General features: G+C 38.1%; 1 protein-coding gene across 2 annotated transcripts in view; it reads left to right on the forward strand.

Moving 5' to 3' along the window:
- The first annotated feature begins 203 nt into the window (after nt 1-203).
- Nucleotides 204-21,337, forward strand: part of LOC139115551 (Golgi-associated kinase 1A-like) — a 47,654-nt gene continuing 26,520 nt past the window's right edge. The window contains exons 1-6 of one of the 2 annotated variants that reach the window (XM_070677763.1): nt 212-420; nt 2,546-2,643; nt 15,526-15,924; nt 16,662-17,377; nt 18,940-19,169; nt 20,938-21,301. In XM_070677763.1, coding sequence (XP_070533864.1) covers nt 15,642-15,924; nt 16,662-17,377; nt 18,940-19,169; nt 20,938-21,142 — 1,434 coding nt within the window. In that variant the 5' untranslated portion in view covers nt 212-420; nt 2,546-2,643; nt 15,526-15,641 and the 3' untranslated portion in view covers nt 21,143-21,301. Of the gene's footprint in view, nt 421-2,545; nt 2,644-15,525; nt 15,925-16,661; nt 17,378-18,939; nt 19,170-20,937; nt 21,302-21,337 lie in introns of those variants that run through there. The other variant, XM_070677764.1, reaches the window with a different exon arrangement.

Below are 21,337 nucleotides of genomic sequence, written 5' to 3' on the forward strand. Positions count from 1 at the left end.
AATCTGTTGTCAGGGCTACAGACAGCAAAATACATGTGAAATGGCGACAGGTACGTGCGCATCGACATCAATAGTTTTGTTGTATTCGTCCAAAAGCCCTCGACATTGCTGAGATTCGCCCCACAGAGATTAATATTGTATCTGATTTGTATGTCAGTTATTATCGGGGCTAAACTGCACTGCATGTCGGGAAAGGGCGGGCCCCTTAGCTATTTCTGACAGGTCAGCCAAAGAAAACCACGAAATCTTATCTCTGGCGGGGAACAACAAAACTGCGTTCGGCCAATCACAGTATGAAATACTAAGTCTGTATACATGTAGTGACCCGGTTACGCTGACATTTTAGGTGGCTCACGCTGGTCTTTTTCGCCAAACGTTACATCAACGACGTTAAAGAGAAACGAAACCTGACGTTTATAGGTAACTATGGTATCATGTCATTAAGTAACTGCGGTAATATTGCTTTAATTTTTTTTTCTCGATTTGACGATTAATACCCGGCATCGCCATCGAGACAAAAAGTAACATTTCGCCAGATTATTGCTTGCCTAGAAGGATCCACAATGTGTGTTATTCAAACGTCCCTATATACGAATGTACGGACACTCCATTTTCAAACCATGCCTGTATTAGAGAAATGTGTCTAGGCGACAGATTTCAAACTCCCAAAATCTTACAATTCCCCGCAGCTTCCTATTGATTCATTTTGACATCTGCAGAGAAACCTTTATGATCTATGGCTTTACCGTCCTGTTTAGGGCACTGCCCCATACATGGAGCAGACGTCTCACGACCGTTTCCGATATTGAGCGGACGCGTTCAGGAGGTGTGTTATCGTATCATGTTGACGTAATGTTCAATGCCCAGGCACCACATGAACGTACCGCAGTTTTTGCGTTAGGTGATATAGTTATAGCATTTCGTGGCATAGAAGTACAAACTTGTCCACAAACGTCTGTAAGTATTTTACCAATTTCGCGAGATCGGCTCATGAGTTCAATGTCAAATATGGACTGTCAGTATTAAAATAACATGTTTAAATGATGTTACATAAAGATGGTGCCTATTTAGCAAATCTTGTCGTAAATTACGGCACTCTTTGACTGCACCAGTGTAGCAGTATGGCTGTGATTGAGCATAGGTGACATAGCAAAGCCATAATGGGTAACATTGGCGTCTTTTTGTGTGGCAAACAGGCTACCCGACAGATAGGTCTGACTGATCGAGCGATTTTCAGTTGGAAGCACAGTATATCTCTCTACACGTTCCACAATTTTTAGTCATTCGAATCATTTTATCTCAGCATCGATCGATCAGGACTGAGAGACCCCCGAAAGGTCAAAACAAAAACAAACGTTTGAATGCAAGTGGCACGGGCCATCTTTAGCCATATTTCAGACACATATAAAATACCGTTTAACTAGGCTTTTCACAAAATATTCTCGCGAGTGACGTCAAAAAGGTATAAGTAGTAACCTACAACCAACTCAGGCAACTACACTGATCGAATTCCATGCTAGCTAATACATATTTCGATGACAGGCAAAGACATATGAATTATGCGTGGCGACAAATAAGGATTACGATTGATTTGCTCTTAGGCGTATTGCAATGTTCCACTCCTATTATAAGAAAACCCTGTTGAGGTGTTCACTGTCTGGGTACTCGTCGCTTCCAGCTAAAATGTGAAGGGAAATTAGGTCGGTGTTTTGCGGTAATCAGTTCGGCTTTCCTCCAAAAGAAGAGGGGGAGACCTGGATTTGTAATTCCTAAGACGTTTGCAACCTCAATTTATTCACCGAAAATGTCATCTTTTGATCATTGTTTAACAATCAGCGGAATTCTACAGACTCACCCAAACAAGCGGGCGAGAAAAACGCAGGAGGGAGGTCATTTTCGTGGTTCGACAGGCGTGCATGACACCATATACCAACGCTCGACCTCCATGACATTTGAGTGTTTGGGTTTTGACATATCTAACTAGTTGCACTGTCAAAGTGCGAAAGCTTTGCTCAGACGATGATTTACAGTGATAACTCTCGTCAACATATTGAAGTTCTGCTTTCATCATCGCAGTGAAACAATTTTCACGTGTAATATTGCCCACGTTTGTTATAAGAGGCAGAGTTTCAGACACGAACATCTGATTTGAATGCTGACTGTAACATGAAAATGTTATGATTCTCAGGTACGGGGACGGTGCTTTGTCCCAAGGTAAACTACTAGCTCACATCACCGTCTGCACACAGATGAGGTTAACTTTTGACTCTGTTTCCCCAGGAATCTGTGTTTATTAACATACTACGGAAGGGTTCTGCTGTCAAAGTTATCACACCCGTACGTGCAGCTGATTCAAACGGCAGTGTCACCACCTTGTATCCTTCCGCGTACTTCACAGCCGATGCAAAAGATAATATTGGACCTAGATTGTTTCTTGTCGAATGGAGTAGAACCTAACATTACCTGAATTCTAAGGCCACATCCTGCCCACCAGGTTGAAGTACCGAGGACCTCATAATTACACTGATGTTTACTTTCGTTTCAGTCTGTCAGAGCGGCTAACAGCTGAAGCAATTGGCCGTTTCACTTCAGCAGCCTTGTAAGGTCTCTACAAAAGGACACCAACGTTAAAATTAACCACAGGTAAGTCGAATAAAATTAAGACCGAGTCATCAAGTTTTCTGCGATCATTCTTTCTCATTATAAAGGATGGTATAACTTGACGATAAATATCAAATATGAACTTCTACACAAAACTTCAATGTATTGTTAAATTTACATTTCGTAGAAAAGCATTCGTAATGCAGATACTTATATCGTTCAGAATCAAAACGGCGGGATTTCTAGAGCACGTCATACCTTGTGATATGCCTGTAGAAGCCTTACTGACATGTATACAGAGCCATTCTGAAAATTAAACTATCACACTTTTAGGGTATTATTCAGAGCTTATTCAATAAGGTATAAACGTTTCACTTAGGATTTCATGGGTATTTTCCAAAATCAATTTGATTTATATCGTCTGATGACCTTTTTAGCTACAGTTCAAAACAGGTGTGAAGTGAAAGAAGTAACACAATTTTATCAGCTTTAGGTCAAGAAGTAAATTCCCGTCACCTTGAATTTTCCAATATTCATTAGCGTCCATATGTTGTATGTATAGAAAGAACTTTTAAATTTTGAGTTTCGTAGACAGTCGGAGTCCGTCATTTGCCTATCTATCTTTCTATCTGGATACATGCATGCTTGTTTGCATGCATGCATGCATGCATGCATGCATGTATGTATGTATGTATGTATGTATGTATGTATGTATGTATGTATGTATGTATCTATGTATCTATGTATCTATGTAGTGTATCTATGTATGTTTGTGTGCGAGCTCGCGCGCGCGTGCGTGCGTGGATGGATGGATGGATGGATGGATGGATGGATGGATGGTTGGATGGTTGGATAGATGGGTTGATGGGTGGATAGATGGATGCTTGCGGCTTGTCTCCATGTATGTATGTATGCTTGCATAATTAATGATTTAAAAAAACATACATACAATGAGAACAGTTAATCACACAAGGATTTATCCGCCATAAAACATATAAAGGTGTGATATGACAGTTAATTGCTAATCTGAATATTGAACAAACTTTCTCAATTAGCGATATATTTCTGGATTGGCTTAGTTAAAGTTGACAAAGCGTGCTATGTACATTGAAGATACTACGATATAACATAATTGAAGTCATTTATCATTTTTATTTTACCTAATTACCAATTTGCGAATTTAACGAACTTTCCTAATTAGGGATGTATATTTGGATTGACTGGACCAAAATGAAGAAACTTGCTATGTATATTGTAGATACTCTGATATAATATTATCAAAAGTCAGTTTTGATTTTGCTAAACACCTAATTATTAATTTGCAAATTTAACGAACTTTTCTACTTAGAGATATATCTTCATTGACTTCATCAAAATTGATGAAACTTGCTATGTACATTGAAAAAATATGATAAAATATTAATGAAAGTTGTTTAGCATTTTTACGTCAGCAAGTTACTAATATGCATATTTAAATAACTTTCCCACTGGGCAAAATGCTTGATATACAACAATATACGCATATACCTTTATAGGAGGCATCATGGGCCAGTGGTTAGAGCAGTGGACTCACGATCAAAGGATGGTGAGTTCGAGCCCCGGCATGCTGTGGTGTTGTGTCCTTGAGCAAGGCACTTTATCTTCATTGCTTCTCCCCACCCAGGAGTGACGGGTACCTGGTAGGACAGAGGTTGTTATGTGTGCGTTTAGCTCTGCTGCGCTTATTGGCTGCACATGTGAGCTGTTGGCTGCACATGTGAGCTGTTGTTTGCTCCCAAGAGAGTTGAGTAGTATCATATTAGGTCCAGTGACCAGGGGTAATAATAATTGTAAAGCGCCTTGAGCACATGTACTTGTGGATATGTGCGCTATATAAGAACCCAATATTATTATTATTATATACTGATTCTGTACATTTGTCAAATACGTTCAGAATACATGTACGTATACTAATAAAATGCAAAAGTACAGTGTACACTTAGTGTGCAAAGATCTGCATTATGTATACTCTTGATCTGCAAAGATATACGCCGCGCATATCAACGTATTGAGATGTTCCATATACAAAGATATACGCTTCGTATGCAATTAGTATTGTGTTCCATATACGTAAATATACTGAACGTACACCAAGCATTTTCTCCAATTAGAGATATAAGACTGGAAGGACTCTAAAAAGTATGAAACCTGCTACGTATATTAATGAGATAATTAAGTTTTATAAGTGAAAGATATTTTGCTTTTCATGTCAGCTAATTTATAATTTGCATATTTAATGAGATTTCACAGTTTTGCATATGTAGCTTGAAGGACTTGACCAAAGACAACTATGCTTGCTATATAAAGTGGTGATACAATGACAGCAGTCAAAGAAATTTATTATTTTTATTTCAGCTAATTACATATTTATATACTTACTGACTTTTAGAATTAATCTGTGGTGAATATTGTTCATGATGTGGATCATAACACTTGCAATGAGGTTGCAAACATGTGGCAAAAATTTAAACTGACAGACAACTTCAATTTTTACTGAAACACGTGAGCACTTTCGATTCACATCTGGTTAACATATGCTTTGGGGTTGCTTAGCATTTCGCCATTATAACTCGCACAATTTCTTATAAAACGGACAAAAATTGTAGATTACAATTATATTATATCATTCACCTTCACACCAGGCTGTGTGTATTTGTACAACTATTGTTTATACTGATCATCCTTGCATAAACAACATGAGTGCCATACCCACCAGAACATGGTCCTTGCCATATCACTTGATGAAAGCGCCAAGGTTTGTACTTTTTCCCCCCATGATTCAAAATACAGTAAGTTGATGAAGCCCTAAACTGCCACTTCCGCCACTATTTTTGTTCATTTTTGTAAAAAATCGCACGAGTTATGAACTGCGAAAACGGCTTTTCCTGAATAAGCGACCCCAAAGCTAACACATATGAACAAATTAACCTTGGTGAGCTTACCCTTTAAGCAATGGCATATGTTTCAATAATTTACAGGTTACATCATGCATTATCGCATGCAATATTTAAATAAAGTGAGATATAATTGTTATCTACAATCGTGACAACCTTCGAAGTAAATATTTCACACCTTCCCAGGTCTTTCTATTAAATTGTAAGCATTATCTTATCTCGTAGTTCAGCCACATGCGAACACATCTGCTATTTTCCAGTCTTTTGGTCAAAGTTCTTCTTCTTCAGAACCTATGGTGTGAACTTTGTTCACGCAAGCCTGGGGACTTTGTCACTTCAGGGACTATGGCTGTGACCATTTACATTATTTCGATCTGTTTGTTCTATAAAACAAGGACGTTTTTCTATCTTCTCTCTATAGTATGCTGAAATGCAAAGCATTAGCCTTTGCAGCGACGCATTATGTACCAAATGCGATGTTATTGTTAACAATTAACTGCTAGTCCTTGCTAAAATTAACCATACAATTTATACAGACTGTGGCGGCAGTTTTAACACAGAGCATTCAGACATGATTTTCAAAGTTGAACAAGAAACCTTGTTTTATAAGCAGAATTGCAGAACACGTGAAGATGTAGTCGACAGAGCTTTAATCTTTTGATAAAAAACCATTGTAAAGTTTAGTAAGGTAGAATGCACCGCAGGGACAGATCTCAAATGTTGACGATTCCTTTTTTGTCTACCACTTGTGGGGTTCATTTTGAAGCTCATAGAGTAACTTTAGATTCATCTGCTTATTTTTGTGGAAATGGAAAATTTATTTTTTCCTAATAGAACTGACACATAGATGGCGGCATTTTGAATTTCAAATGTAGATAAATGTCAGGTAATTTATTTCCCTGCGACCAACATTAGCACGGTGACCCCTAACAAGGCAAGAATACCTTGCTAGGAGAACAGTTTTAAACAGGAACTTTCAGGAACGTGGGCACAAAATAGGGGGATTACTGATGACACAACCATTTGCATACACTGGGCGGGAGTTTTGAATTCTCAAAGCATCGCCAGGGAGCATCGCTTTGACCGTATGATAAATTTGAATAATCATGATCGGCACTTTCGTGACATATGCAAAGAGGGGTCAAATGGTCGTACAGGGAACACATATTGAAACATAGCGTTCTCCGACAAAAGACGGAATATTTTTTCAGTTTATTTTCGACTCAAGTTTAGTTGCTATATATACACAGGCATCATACGCAAGATTCAATGACAATGAACGCCTGAAACATGGCAAAATCATGGGATTCTGGGACCAAACACGGCACGTCTGATCAGTAGCGTGGCTTTTTTACATTTGCATAGATTTACAATAAGCCGGCTTAGGGGAAGTTCCTGTTTAAGTTTCGTTGAAGAAAGTTTTAGTATTGCAATTTTTAGGCGCGTACCACCTTAAACGGGTTTTCAATGTTTAATTAGGGCAAATATCTCCTTTTCGTTTATATTTTTAGCATGCGCACAGCTTGTAAGTATATTGGCGACGTGGGAAGTCACTCGATCACAAATTACATAAGTGTCAACAAAGGTTACCCATGACCTGATTATTAATATTACAGACGTTTTTGACCAATCAGACATAACGTTACGAAATCACTGCATGCCTGATTGACGAAAAAATAGTTTGAAACAAGCATAGCATCTGGGTGATCAAACTATTTGATGTTCGTCGTCATGCAAACGCGTCAATGAAGTGAAAATGCAAGGCAAATGAATTACTCCCATCGGTCAAAGGGTATTTTCACTGATAACATGTTTAGTCTGCGTTCACAAAACAAACATCAAACACGGACTGAACATTTTAATTTTCTTTTCATGGACATTTACTAATAAACATTGTCTTTCACACGTATGATTCATACAACATACACACTTAAATACATACTTTTCGGTCTACCTGCTTGTGAAAAATAAATTACAGCTCATACAGAATTCTACTGCTCGGCTGGTAGCCAGGATTAGGGTGAGGGATAGGTGTCACATGACTCCTGTCCTGCAGGCTCTTCACTGGCTGCCAGTGTAGCAGCGAATTCAATTCAAAATTCTTTGTCTAACATTTAAAATTATCCCTTGTAATACGGCGCAGCGCTACCTCACTGAACTGATAACTGTCAGGATGCCAATACGAGAAAACACATGAGTAATTCCAGTGTATTGGAGTAATTCCAGTGTATCACTAGTTCAGCCAAAAATTAAGACTAATAAGAGTTATGGCGACAGAGCTTTCTCAGTGTGTGCTCCTAAGCTGTGGAATAAGCTACCAGAGGCCATTAGATCAACTAACATTTTAATAATTTTAAAACGCAGGTCAAAAGGTACCTTTTTAAAACAGCTTTTTAGACTTATTTATTGACGAAGTGTATTTTAAATTTTAAATTTTTTACCTTTGTGTATTTTTTTATTCTAGTGAACCAAAGTATTGTATGTATTGTATTGTGTTTTATTGTATTGTGTAAGTATTTATTCAGATTTTAACTGTACAGCGTATAGAGATGGTGTATATCTATGTTATACGCTTTAGAAGAACAAATTATTATTTATTATTATTACATACATGGCATGTATGTATGTATGTATGTATGTATGTATGTATGTATGTATGTATGTATGTATGTATGTATGTATGTATGTATGTATGTATGTATGTATGTATGTATGTATGTATGTATGTATGTATGTATGTATGTATGTATGTATGTATGTATGTATGTATGTATGTATGTATGTATGTATGTATGTATGTATGTATGTATACCGGTATGCTAGATAGTAACTACACCAAATCAGGGATAGACCACAGTCCCCATAAAGATTGTCAAATCCCTAATAAAACTAGCGTGAAGTGACCGGAAGATTCAGATTACAGAAAATCCTCATCATACTTAAGCCCAGACAAATGGTAAATAAAAGGATATTCATTGTAAGTACAGATATTGGTACCAGGCAAATTTAGAGTAGAACATGGGAAACTGGCATTAGGCCCAGTAGATTATTTATCAAGAACGGAAGGTCACAGTGAAATGCGTGAAACGAGTGCATGTGCACATGCTGACGGCTCCTGGACCGCATGGACTGTATTTGCCGGGAAGTTTCACATCAATGGCTAAATCGGCAGATCCATGGATTGCCGCATTCCTATGATTTTACAGAACAGTCAGTGTATTTATACCCATACCATGTATTTAATTTGCTCAACCAGAACTTCTCAAACACGTCACAATCATGTATCACTGATGAATTCCGTTGCAATAGGATGTATGTTGTGATATATGTCGTTGCTTACAACAAAAAATCAAGGAACGTTTGATACAGACACTAGCGTTAAGAAATTTATGATTTAAATTCCTCATAGATTTTTGTAATTTTAAATCAAGGTGTCTATTATAGTAAGTTCCTTTCGTTGGTAATCTTGAATCAATCTATTATCATACCGTCAGCAAGTCTTCGAGTGTTCTCTATAGATAAGTTATTAAAAAATTTTGAAGATTAGTGTTGGAGACCCAAGGTAGCACGAGCATCCCTATGTAGGTTAAACTACAACCCCTTGACCTTATTGGCTGTAACCATGGGTTAGGTCAGCCACCAGTGTTCTAAAATTCCGCTCTGCGCCTATGCGCCCTATAGACCTTTTCCCGCGGTTATCCAACAATGCATTGCAGTGGCTATATCAAACACCGTATGAACATTCCAAACAACGAAAACACACTGATTTGTGTTGTACAACGGATTGTTATAGAAGAATGACACAAATGCCCCCTGTATATTCTAACCATCAGCGACGAAAATATAGGTCAAGGTGTAATCTGTCATAGAGTTCTATGAGTAACATACCCTGCGTGTACCCTACGGGTAAAAAGGTCTATGCGTAATGTACGCTTTGCATACCCTGGCGCGCACTGCATCATGGAACCGGTATGTGTACATATGCAAGCGAAGAAAATTTTCTCCTCAGACATATGTACACACGTCCATAGGGCGCATAGGCGCAGAGCGGAATTTTAGGTGACTGTGGCTAGGTGTCAACCTGTAGTATGATTTGACCAAGTTCTGATCGTTTTTGTAATATTTTATTATTCGCAATATTGCCGACGCGTTTATTATTTTCAAAAAGATTAAAGTTTGTTCAAATCGCGCATCCGTGACGATGAGTATACCAAATACGATACACATTATAGACATATGAAACAAATGTGATCCGATGGGATCGAAAAGCTATTCACGTTAATTATTTTGGGATGGAAGATTAGAGTACCGAACTCACTATAGGAGAATGGTGAGTTCGAGACCCGTTAGGTCCAGAGTATAACGGACTCACTGTCAGAGGATGGTGAGTTCGAGACTCCAGCACGGTGTTGTGCCCTTGAACACTTTAGTTCTCATTGCTTCATCGGGTAAGTGGGTTATGGGTACCTCACCCTGCAGTTGGGTTCGCCTGTTGGAAGAGTATAAAAGTACATAAATAATTACATAAAAATAAAACGAGGTGCTAAACTTCATATAAATCAAATAAATATGTGCGTTGATTGACCCATTAACAAAGCACCATTCTCCAACATTTAATATTTAGTTTTCATATGAGGTGCAATTCCCAATTTTACAAAGAAACCAGGCACTATGTGCATCATTTCATTAAAATCTTTAACATATTCCTGAATTATAACATATAACATATAACATAAGCTCACAAAATGGTTGTTTAATCTTTCATCTTAAGTTTTCATGTCGTACAATTCGCAATTTTACAAAGAAACCAGGCGCTGCCTACATCATTTCTCCAGCATCTTTAAAATAGCTCTGAATTCAAAACATTTAAAATCTAAGCTTACGAAATGGTTGTTTAATCTGCACTATTAATCCCTGTTTTTGTTCTAAAATACGAATTATGAGCTGTGTGAACACTAGAAACTATCAGACCCACTACTTTCATCACACGTCATACACGAGTGTTGTTTGTAGTCGCAGGGGGTGGGAGTAAAGTGTAGTGTTAGCACAGGCGCCCCTATTGATAAGCTTATTATTGAGTTTTTCTCAGTTTTCTCTGTCACTGTCGGTCCCTCTCCTTTACTTCATGCTCTGACTGATCGTAGCTAAATAAAATAAATGACTATATAGCCTAACCTATAGCCTCTTGACTCTTTGTTTATTTTACACCCCATTACAAGGACGTTTATCTCTCATATACACATCTTGTAATTAATTAGTCAACACAACTAATTATGCTAATCCGTGGGCTTATCAAGGGTTGGTCAACATTGCAAAGATAGAGATGTAAATGAAAAAGGAGGTATGGGCACAACGTTGGAAGTCATCCGATCCCTATTCATATCAGTGTCATCTAAGGTTACCCGTATAACTCAATGATTTATGTTGAGCTATCAGGACTAGTTTTATTAAAGAACTGTCAAATCCGATACAATTTAAAGAAATCGCCGCATGCCGGACTGACACCAAAAAGTCCGAATCAAACACAATATCTGCGTGAACCAAAGGGAACCCAATAATCTGGCTGCCGTGTTTATGTTGTAGTTTTCCGATAAAATTGAAGAACGCTCAGTTTTGGCAGCTGATATTTCAATCACATTGATATCATTGCAAAGGAGTCAAGGCACTTTGCACAAAACCACGCCGCCCCACACGATGTCGTCTCAAGGCCTGTCGTACAAAAACCATTTCGTCCCTAGTACTACCGAAGTACTAACTCGTCCCAAAAGCGCGTGAGTCACAGTGTAATGTTTTGCACGGAATTGGACTCATTACGCGCTAAGACTTTTGGCTGCCACGGACACCCCCCCCCCTCCTGAAACCATAAACAGAATTAGCGAAAAAGAATAATGCAAATATGAAACTGTGTCTACATGTAGAATCGAGCAATAGTACCAGGCCATAATCGACATTATAGTCATAAGTTCCATAGTGACAAACTCTTACAAACACAAACAGCAAAGCACAGATAGACAACAAAAAAGTACTGGTACACACAAGAAAGTCAAATCTGTAGAAGAAAAATATATATGGACCTCCGGTAAAGACAACCTAGAAGTAATGTCAGATGTTTCGAACATGGTAAGCATATTCTGCCCCGCACGTTTCACCCGCCATATATCAGTCTGAAGGATAGGAAGGAGTATATGAATCTATAGACAAATGTCACCGATGCCATTAGTGATCATTTGTTAAAGTTATACATCACAGTTTGCTACTAGTTCATGACACCTGCCAATGTGAGAAAACAATACCGTTTGAATGTAGAGACAAGTCTTTATCTTGAGTAACCCTGATTTTCAAGCTAGCAAGAGAGATGACTGTGTCTCTCTATAAAATCAACACATGAACAGCATGCCCTAGCATAACGAATAAGCTGGAAAATGCATAGCCTATAGGAGGGTTACAGTGACAGAACCGCAGCCATTCGAGTGGCGAAAGTGGCGCCGTCTACTGACGCGTCCGCAGGACTAATAAATAGCTACAACTGGTACGATGCGCAACGTCAGTTCCTACATAGACCCTCGAGAAAGGGTCTATGGTTCCTGGAATTGTGTTCACTTTCAAGATTTTCTGGTCGCGGTGATAGATTAGTAATGGAATCTTCATGATTAATAGAGGGTTATTTTCACTTTAATGGCTGGCGACAGGTAGGGTAAAGTAGAGTTGTTTCAGGGGCGAAATGGTTTCGGGGCGAAGTGGCTGTTGGGGCAAAGAAGTTTTGGTACAAGGTAGTTTTGGTACGAGACGGTTTTGGTGCGAATTGGTATTGAACGAGGTGGTATGGTGCGAATTGGTTTTGATGCGACGTGTCTTGCAACAGTTTTAAAAGCATGCACAAAAAACACGGTGATAATCAAACGGGATTCCATACCTTTAAGTATCGGGGCTTTACTGAGTCAACCCTTTCCGGGTACTATGTGCTGGCTATTACATGTCTTCCTATGGAAGGAGTGTAATGGAAAAAAGTGTAACAGTAGGTCAAGTACTCATTATCTTTCACCTACTTCACAGTTACAGCTGTTGAATCCCTTTTATTATTAATGGCTTCCCTTGAACGTGTATTTTTTTTTGCAACAACATCAATATGATTGAAATGACAACAACTGTAATAATTTAGTGTACATTTTATCAGCAAAAATTAACATAAAGATCACAACCATATCACCAGGTTCCATGAGCGTGAACTAACGATTTTACAAAGTTAACTAAAACGTTGGCACTTTCAAAAACTTGCCTTACACATTGGAAATGAACAAGTCCCCTTTACTCTATATCAGACAAAATTTTAATTGAAGAAGTTGAGTGCTTCATTCGAAAACACTGCACTGGGACTGCATATAAAAACTTTTATTTTCTCTCTCGTCTATCAGGTTAAATTTTAAAGTATATCCTTGAAGTATTTAAAATTTTCAAGTACTTCAAATAATCTGCATAGGCCATCGCAATACAGGTTAAAGTTTACCCAAGAGAAATTGGAATTGTATTTCCATACCCCCCCCCCAAAAAAAAAAAAGAAAAAAAACCCTCGTTTTCTAGAATAACGGACATTTTCTGAAACATAATGCCATTATATACATGTTAATTACTGAGTAAACGAAGACTTCCAGATGAAATAGAATGGCAATGACCGGGAAATTAAAGGAGCAAAGTCGGCTTTTTTTCATAAATTTTGTTTGATACGAGATACTGCTTATATTGTTTGACATGTTGAAAGATACTGAATGAATGGGTGACCACGCATATATTCGACCCCGGTTTTAGACAAGTGAAATGAAACCATCGCGAATATGAATTAATGGTCATGACCATTAATTCATTATCGCGATGGTTTCATTTGTCTAAAACCGGGGTCGAATATATGCATGGTCACCTATTCATTCAGTATCTTTCAATATGTCAAACGATATAAGTAGTATCTTGTATTAAACCAAATTTACGAAAAATGACCGACTTTGACCCTTTAAAGACCGAACATCGGGCATTTTCAAACGGCTCATTATCCGACATCAGTGTATTTAACAATGCTGAGAAAATTATTAACATCAATCAGATGATGTGAAGAAAACGTGATCGATAGTGGAATACATGTCTAGCAAAATGGCGACTCTAATTACACTGTTACAGGGGTCTGAAATGTTTATTTATTTATTGATTTATTTGTTTGTTTATTCATTTATTTATTATTCATTTAAACTCCAAAAGTGTACTACCTCTTTTAATGGAGGTCAAATAGAGAAGCAAAAAAAAAAAACAAATACATAATTAATAAAAACGGATACAAGATAAAAGACCAAGACTAGAAAACTACGTCCTGACAAGTAAACAGAATACAGAAAATTATCACAAGATCTCGTAAAAATAGTCAGTGACTCAGAATCCATGATGGTTTGGGGTCGCTGTTGTATTAATCGATACCTGCAACAGATAAGGTGTTTTGATAAAGTGGTATACGTGCTAGGAACTGTAAGAGGTTCTGGTCGGTGATCTAGAGGGGCACATGTTACTAATATCATCAGTTTTAATGAAGCTATGAATGCATCTCATGAGCATGAAAAGAGATGAAACAGTGATGGGAATAAGTCTCATTGCACAGAGATTGTTATAAGTTGTAAAGCTACAAAAATTAGAACAGTAATTAATCTGTGGTAAAATTAAACAATAATAGAATAGCTTGTGTTAGTGGAGTAGAGATAGTTTCTGATAAAGACAAAAATTAGAATTGATTTTGTTTTCAACAACGGATATATGATCGGACCAATCTAGGTTGTTACTGATGTTGACTCCTTGTAACGTTTCTGCTGAGACGGGGCCCATGACTTTATTAGCAAGAATGAGGTCGAAGTTATCTCTTCTATAAAGTTGTAGAGATCATTGATTTTGTTTAAGGGTCCATACATTATTTTTAGTAAGACACCAATTTTCAACTACTTTCAGATCAGTGTTGAGGTTAGTGGATATGGTGTTTAGTCTTGTTGGAAACATGAAGCGTTCTGAAATAGGCTCACTCATCGCCACAAGGGGACATTTGGACATTATGTTAGTTTGCGTGGCACCTGCATGTGGTAGATAAAATATGTACTAATACGACATAGCATAGACCGAACCTTAACCATCAAAAAGTAACCATCATCTTATAATCTGCTATATGCTAATAGACATCAAATCAGGTCCCATAATCATTATCATTCAAGGTAACTATGAAATTTACCAGGTCCAAGGAATATATCGAAAATGACAAAGGCAGTTGGGTCATGTTGAACCACGAAATAGTGGTGGTACCAGGTGTCCGGAATGGGTAAGCGTACCCTGCCAGCTAGCTGCACCCGTCAAGATTGACCCAAAACGACAAATCCATTGTTATTTGGTGAATTCACCAAATTATTTTTGTGAGTTTGTGTGTCCCTGTCCCATGGACGAGCTGACACTCACAGAATAAGAGAATTAAAGATTTTGATAGAGGTAGAATACAACTAATTGATTTTCTTTAAAGTGACACTACTGGTCTATATACCTTACAACCAGAAAAGATCCACATTTAACTGTGAAGTATTAAAGGAGCTTTAGGAAAAATAGTCAAAACTGCCAATAACTTTGGTTGTATGTATTGAAATGAAGTGCAAAATAATGCGAGTCACAGTAAATGTTAAAGAAATATCATGTTTGGAATTGATAATAATAATATCATGGAGTTTATTGATGAAGCTACCAAACTTCGGTGGTTGATCATACAACATAGAACTGAAGAAAAGAGCAGCAAAATTGATCTCATGTTTAACATGAGGTACAAAATTTCTTACGTGAAGAATATAGGCCTCAAATGCTATAATTGTCAGTGTTTGTGAGTTGCGTCCCTAGATTTCGGTGCAAACCCTTCTAAACGGTAAAGTTACCCATTTGAGGTAAGTCTGAATCACTGTGATACTAAAAAAATTCTGATTTCTCTTTGCAGGGCATATTTTTCACCACCTGGTGATGCTCACGTCCCTCTGAATTCCCAGTAACTCCCCTTCCAGTGATTGCGAACGCAACCCGAGTACTCTCCTTCAAGACACGTGGCAGGAGGAGATGACAAGGCGGTATTTTCTGGTGGTCTTCTTGTTGTGTTGTACCATCGTTGCAACCCTAATGCTCTACAGCAGTATATTAACTTCGAAAAACATGTGGAATGTCGCCTTTATCATCAGCACTCGCTACCTGACGAACTTTCAAAACCAATCTGCAGCCTCGCTCGAATTTACATCTCGAAAATCGGGGAATACGTCGTCCAGGGGAAACTTGAACGATGAACTCCTTGATGCAGATACTGGCGATGATGGTACTTCCAGCGGCAAAAAGCGGATGACTCGTGGTAAGTACGTTTGAATGCCTTTGAATGCCCTTGAAGTAAAAGTATTTGGCGCCGCCACTCAGAAGAGGGGGGTGCAGTCCAAGAAAACGAGAAATAAATTAGAAAGGAAAATACCGAAAGTGGAAACAATGTGGGAAAAGTTTGCTCTTGTAAGGAGTTAGACTGTGTTATCTGCCAGTGACTTATTCCCTGAATATCAAATTCAGACTGGTATAGAGAAAGAAGAAAATCCCCGGCTATGAATCAAACGCACGTTGCATAACTCATAAAGTCAAGTTAAGAAAGTGTATTCCCAAAGGACATATTTCAAACGGAACTTTGGTCGTGAAACTCTGCAAAGATCAGCACCCACCGCTGCTACATGATGATAGTCAAACAACGCATACTACTAACAACCCTTCTGGGCACAGAACGTTTTGTATTTCTATAAGTTCAGAGCCCTGGGAATGAACGGTTTTCCACATAAAACAATGGTGGAGAATCTGATTTCATTATGGGTGCAGTTGAAAATTTTACCTGAAAGTGGGCCAAATACCAAGAAATAAAGCTACTGACACTCTACCCAAAGCCTACATGAGACAGGCAGACAGGCAGGCAGACAGACAGACAACAGACAAAAAAGATCGAATGATCAGATTAAAAAATATCTTACGAGAAATAGTGTAAGAATGGTAAGTATTTCCTACACCGTCCACGGTCACTCCGCTTTCTATCATGGTGTCAATTAATTCTTGCAGATCAGCATGATGAAAAACCAATAGATCAACGCGGCCAGGACCACAGTAAGTCATCATTGTCACAAGTGAATGGTCGCAAAGGTAACAGGACACTTACAAATTGGTGGGAACTGATGTCTGAAGATGAATTTGTAAGTTTTGTAAAGGGACTGAAGAACGAGGAACTTCGGTTTGATGAAAATTATCCGAAATGGTTTAGTCGTGCCGATGTTGTGCGAATGGAGATGCTATCTACATCAAATATTAGTAAACTTTACAATGGACGTTTCAAAGTAAGATTGCGACAGCTGATCTTCGACGATGGTAGAAGTGATCCGATTAAAGATTTCGACTCCTGCACAGAGCAGTGTGCCATTCAAAAGCGTGTGGATGATTGGTTCGAGATCTTCGCTTTCCATCTAGATCGAGTTTTGGGGATCAATCGCTCGCTGCCCGCCATCGCAAGAGTTTTGACGCCGAAGATGTTCCCTCGCAAAAACCGCCGAATCATGGACGGGAAACTTCGACCTCTCCTCTGGTGGGATCCAAAAATAACACATGGCGGGACATTATTACATGACCAGAATTCGTTTGGTTTGTATTTCACAGAGTACCAAACCGAGCTGAAGTACAGGTGCAATTCACTAAACGAAAATAAAAACAAAAGTCACCACTGCAAAACTAAAATTAAACACATTGAATGGAGCAAGCTATCCATATTTGACTTTCTTCTTCAGGTAAGCACCCGCCAATTTTCTTCTGTGTTTTTGTTTTCGGAAAAGCCATGACTTTTGTTTCAGTTTTAGCTACCGTCTATAATTTTGTCACTTGATATCATTCTTGTGTCTGCCTTATGTCATCACGACTGTGTTTCTGTGTCAGCATGAAAGTTCAATATTCAAAGAACAGTTATAGTAGTTATGAAGTTGTAAAAATTACCCCAGGGAAAGTTTAAACCGATAAAGATAACAGGTCACCCTGCAAGTTTTGGTAAAAAAGCAAGAAATAACGTAAAGTTTACCAATATTGGCCATGCAAAATGACCGCTATTCGATTTAAAAAACTAGAAGACGAAATCCTCTTTTGCTGCTCAAGATCCAATAGGAGTCAGCAGATCAGAAAAATTATTGCAAAACAATTGAGAGACCGAATATCTGTCCCGAGGTGGAAGCAAATGAGATACAATGAGATAAACAAGTCTTTAAAATGTCCAGAACTGATTATATGTGGTTGATGTATATAGCTGTTGTGATCATAAATCTATCATGGCCCAAAACGTTTAAAGATACATGCCCATGATATGAGCACAATTGAATGAACAGTGATGACAGATTGTCAATGATCTGTTGGGAGGAAATAACACTTCCGCGCAATCACGATCTTGAGTACACTTTGCTCCATTACTGTCTTATACAAAACATAAGTTCAAATGAACTCCATTTATCTTTTCTTTGTCGTGGCAAGAAACGGAAAGCATCGTGATTTCACCAAACCAAACCTTTTACCATGTCCTTCCATCATTGTACCTACGAAACACCTCCAAGCCTTTCTGAAATCAATGTATTAGAAAGACACCTATTGCGACATATGCCAGAATGTGCCGACTTGTATTGATTCCAAATCTTAAGGTAAGTCAGAGCTTCATACAAGAAGTTACTCCTGATGTCCTCTGCTACCAAATAAATACCGACACTACTAACCGCCTGTTCTGCAAGAGCTGTCCCTTTATCCAACGTTCAGGTGACGAAATTTGACCAAAGTTCAAACACGAAGAGATCTTAAGTATGCAGTACTTTTCAGCAACAAATTTATTCTTTGTCGTGCATTTTATCTGTACAGTTAGTAACACGTTCCTACGAAAAACGTACACGCCACTGAAAATATTAATAATGCACACTTCTAAGCTTAAATACACAAAGTAATTACAATGTAATATAGCACATGTCAGTTAATGACTCAAGAATGTAGGAAATCGTTTTCCAAAGAGCGACATTTTATCATGGGAATACAAGGCAACAATTTTACAAAACGTAATTCAAGCAAATGTACTGGTCTATATAGAGGGTGAAATTCCTTCTCATGTGAGTCAATTTGTCAGTAGTTTTGAGTAAAAAGTTTATTTGGCCTACATTTTGGTACGACCCAAGAGTATCAGGCATACACTAAGCCGCTCATAATTGGAAGTTACTGTAAAAAACGTGGAAAGTAGATTCGATTTTCTCTGAAGAGCGATCCTAGAAAAACATCTAACTACGATAGGGAATATTGGGCCGGTTATCCTTCGTTTTCTCACTTCCAGAACCATGACCGTTTGGACCGCAATTGCTGCGGATACGACGTTTCCCAGGGAGAATTATGCTGGAAGAAGAAAGGTGTGCGTAATAAATGTGGCAACGTGAGCGGGCATTTTCTTGTGCACATTTTCACACGCAAGGAGGACCCTTCACGACTTGTTTACATCGACAACATGTTCAACATAAACCGGACCTTGAATCATTTGAATTACCGACTTCTGGAGGGAATTCGAGAGTGAGTTTTACGTTTTGTTGAAAATAAGCTTTATTTGCTGTAACTTTTTACGTATTTTTCAGTTTTTTGTTCTTTTTATCCTGCTCCTGAAATCATGTCAAAATGATTCGTGCTTAGCTTGTCAATTCGGCCTGTGTATGTAATGTTAAATGTTACTGTCGACAACTTTATTTTAGTCTGGGCCAACATTTCTTTACAATAATACTACATATTTTGTACACAATGAATCTTGTTGACAATGCCAATACTTTGAATTTCAATATATTTCAGACAGAAGAATAAAAAGCTACATTTGTCCTGCCTTTAAGTATATATTAAGTTTTTTTGACCTCAGGTTCTGGAAACTTCGCGAAATCCTTTTCTAATAGTTTTGTGCACTACAATCCCACCAGGACTGTTTGTGCGGAAACAATGGATACATGGGTATTCACATAAGATTCATTGTACTTCCCCTTTTGTCAGATTACCGACAGAAGTTCAAAAGTAGAACGCGCCTCGGGGACACAAACTTAGACTCTTAAACTTTTATAATTCTTTTTGATATACCACTTGTGGGGTTATCACTGGCTTAGTTTTAAGAGATTCGAAAATGTTATTTTTCTCCATTGAGTTAACACAGGGAGGCGGCCATTTTGAATTATAAATATCGGTTCTTTGTATCCGTAGTATCAAAATTTGCATGGTGACCCCGATTTTTATTCTTGATTTTGATAGAGAATGGTTGAAAGATTCCTCTGGGAAAGCTTGAGCAAAGGTTTAAGTCATTCACTTTCGAGACGCGAACTACCATTTCATTCATTCGAGCGACACTTATTCGGACAAATGGCACATGTTAAGCGACATTATAGTAAGATAAAGTAATAAAAGGAATTTCAAGCATGTTAACAATATTGACGTCCAAACGACACTAGGATTTGTGCTAAATTGCCACTAAAATCTAGTTTTACTGGAGTTTTGTTGATGAAGTGACATATTTAACGTCAGAACATACACGGACGTTTAACATAATTGTCACAGATTCGTACCAAATACATTCCATTCAAACCCGAGGTCACAACAGTAAACCTATGTCTATTTAAAGGAATATCAAAGGTAGAGGGAGCTTATGGCCCCATCACCCTTTCGACAAAGGAAACTCAGAGGAGTAAGCTTATGTAAAGTTTCAATTTTCTCGAGTTAAAATGATCACGAGTCAGCATAGGTGTGTATCTCGACGTCAATATCCTTACAATACCTCGCACTATAATTTCTTTCAAAGAGTTGAAAAACTTTTACGGCTTTCACATAAAAATGGCGGTAGGAATGATAAAATATATTACCTGTTCGATCTTTAGTGAATTAGAAACGATGTTAATATCAAGCTGTGCAAATGAAATGACGAAGAAAGTTTATCTGATCCTCTTTTTGTTAGTTTCGGATCCCGGACAATAGAAACAAACATGTTCAGTCCCTTGGATTTAGATTTTCCCCTTTAAGATTGGAACCTTTACATCTTCGGCTATTCAATGAATGACTTCAGCAAGATTTATTAATCACTTCTAGAATATATTTATTCGGCTTCCGATTAATACAAGATAAGGCCAGTGTATGATCAAGTTAATGAATCTGCTAAGGTAAAACGTCTAAATATTTGCCAGAGACTTGTCGTATCAACTATGCTCATATTACGCCTTGCCTATAATAGATTCGTAGATTTGAGAGCATTGTTTTAAAGCTGTTTGCTGGATTTTTTTTCATTCCTCTCCTATGTTCATTGTTTATGTGACAGAGTACCAGAAGGCCCTATCAACGTCCTCAAGTCTGGTAAACTAGGCGATAGGCTGAAAGAATCACTTCATGTCGACGTGGGATTTTGGAAGTCACTGGGAGGGGAAAGTAACGCAACTGCACTGGTTGATATCGTCGAGAAGCGAGCGGAAATCTTGCTAAAGCACATCGAGGAACATAACATTACTATTGTGCCAGATTACTGAGGGCGTTGCCCAGAAAGGAGAAAATACGGACTTGAGAGGCTTTGCAGAAAAATTAATACTTGTACTCGATAACTTAAATGTATAAAAAAGCATCCGGTGCACGTTTTAGAGAAGCATCCGGTACTTCAAGTACCAAGCCATTCAGTAATGCTACATGGAACGTGTATTTCAGTAATTCTACATGGAACGTGTTTA

Source organism: Ptychodera flava, chromosome 17 (genome assembly GCF_041260155.1).
Source record: "Ptychodera flava strain L36383 chromosome 17, AS_Pfla_20210202, whole genome shotgun sequence".
NCBI classification, from domain to species: domain Eukaryota; kingdom Metazoa; phylum Hemichordata; class Enteropneusta; family Ptychoderidae; genus Ptychodera; species Ptychodera flava.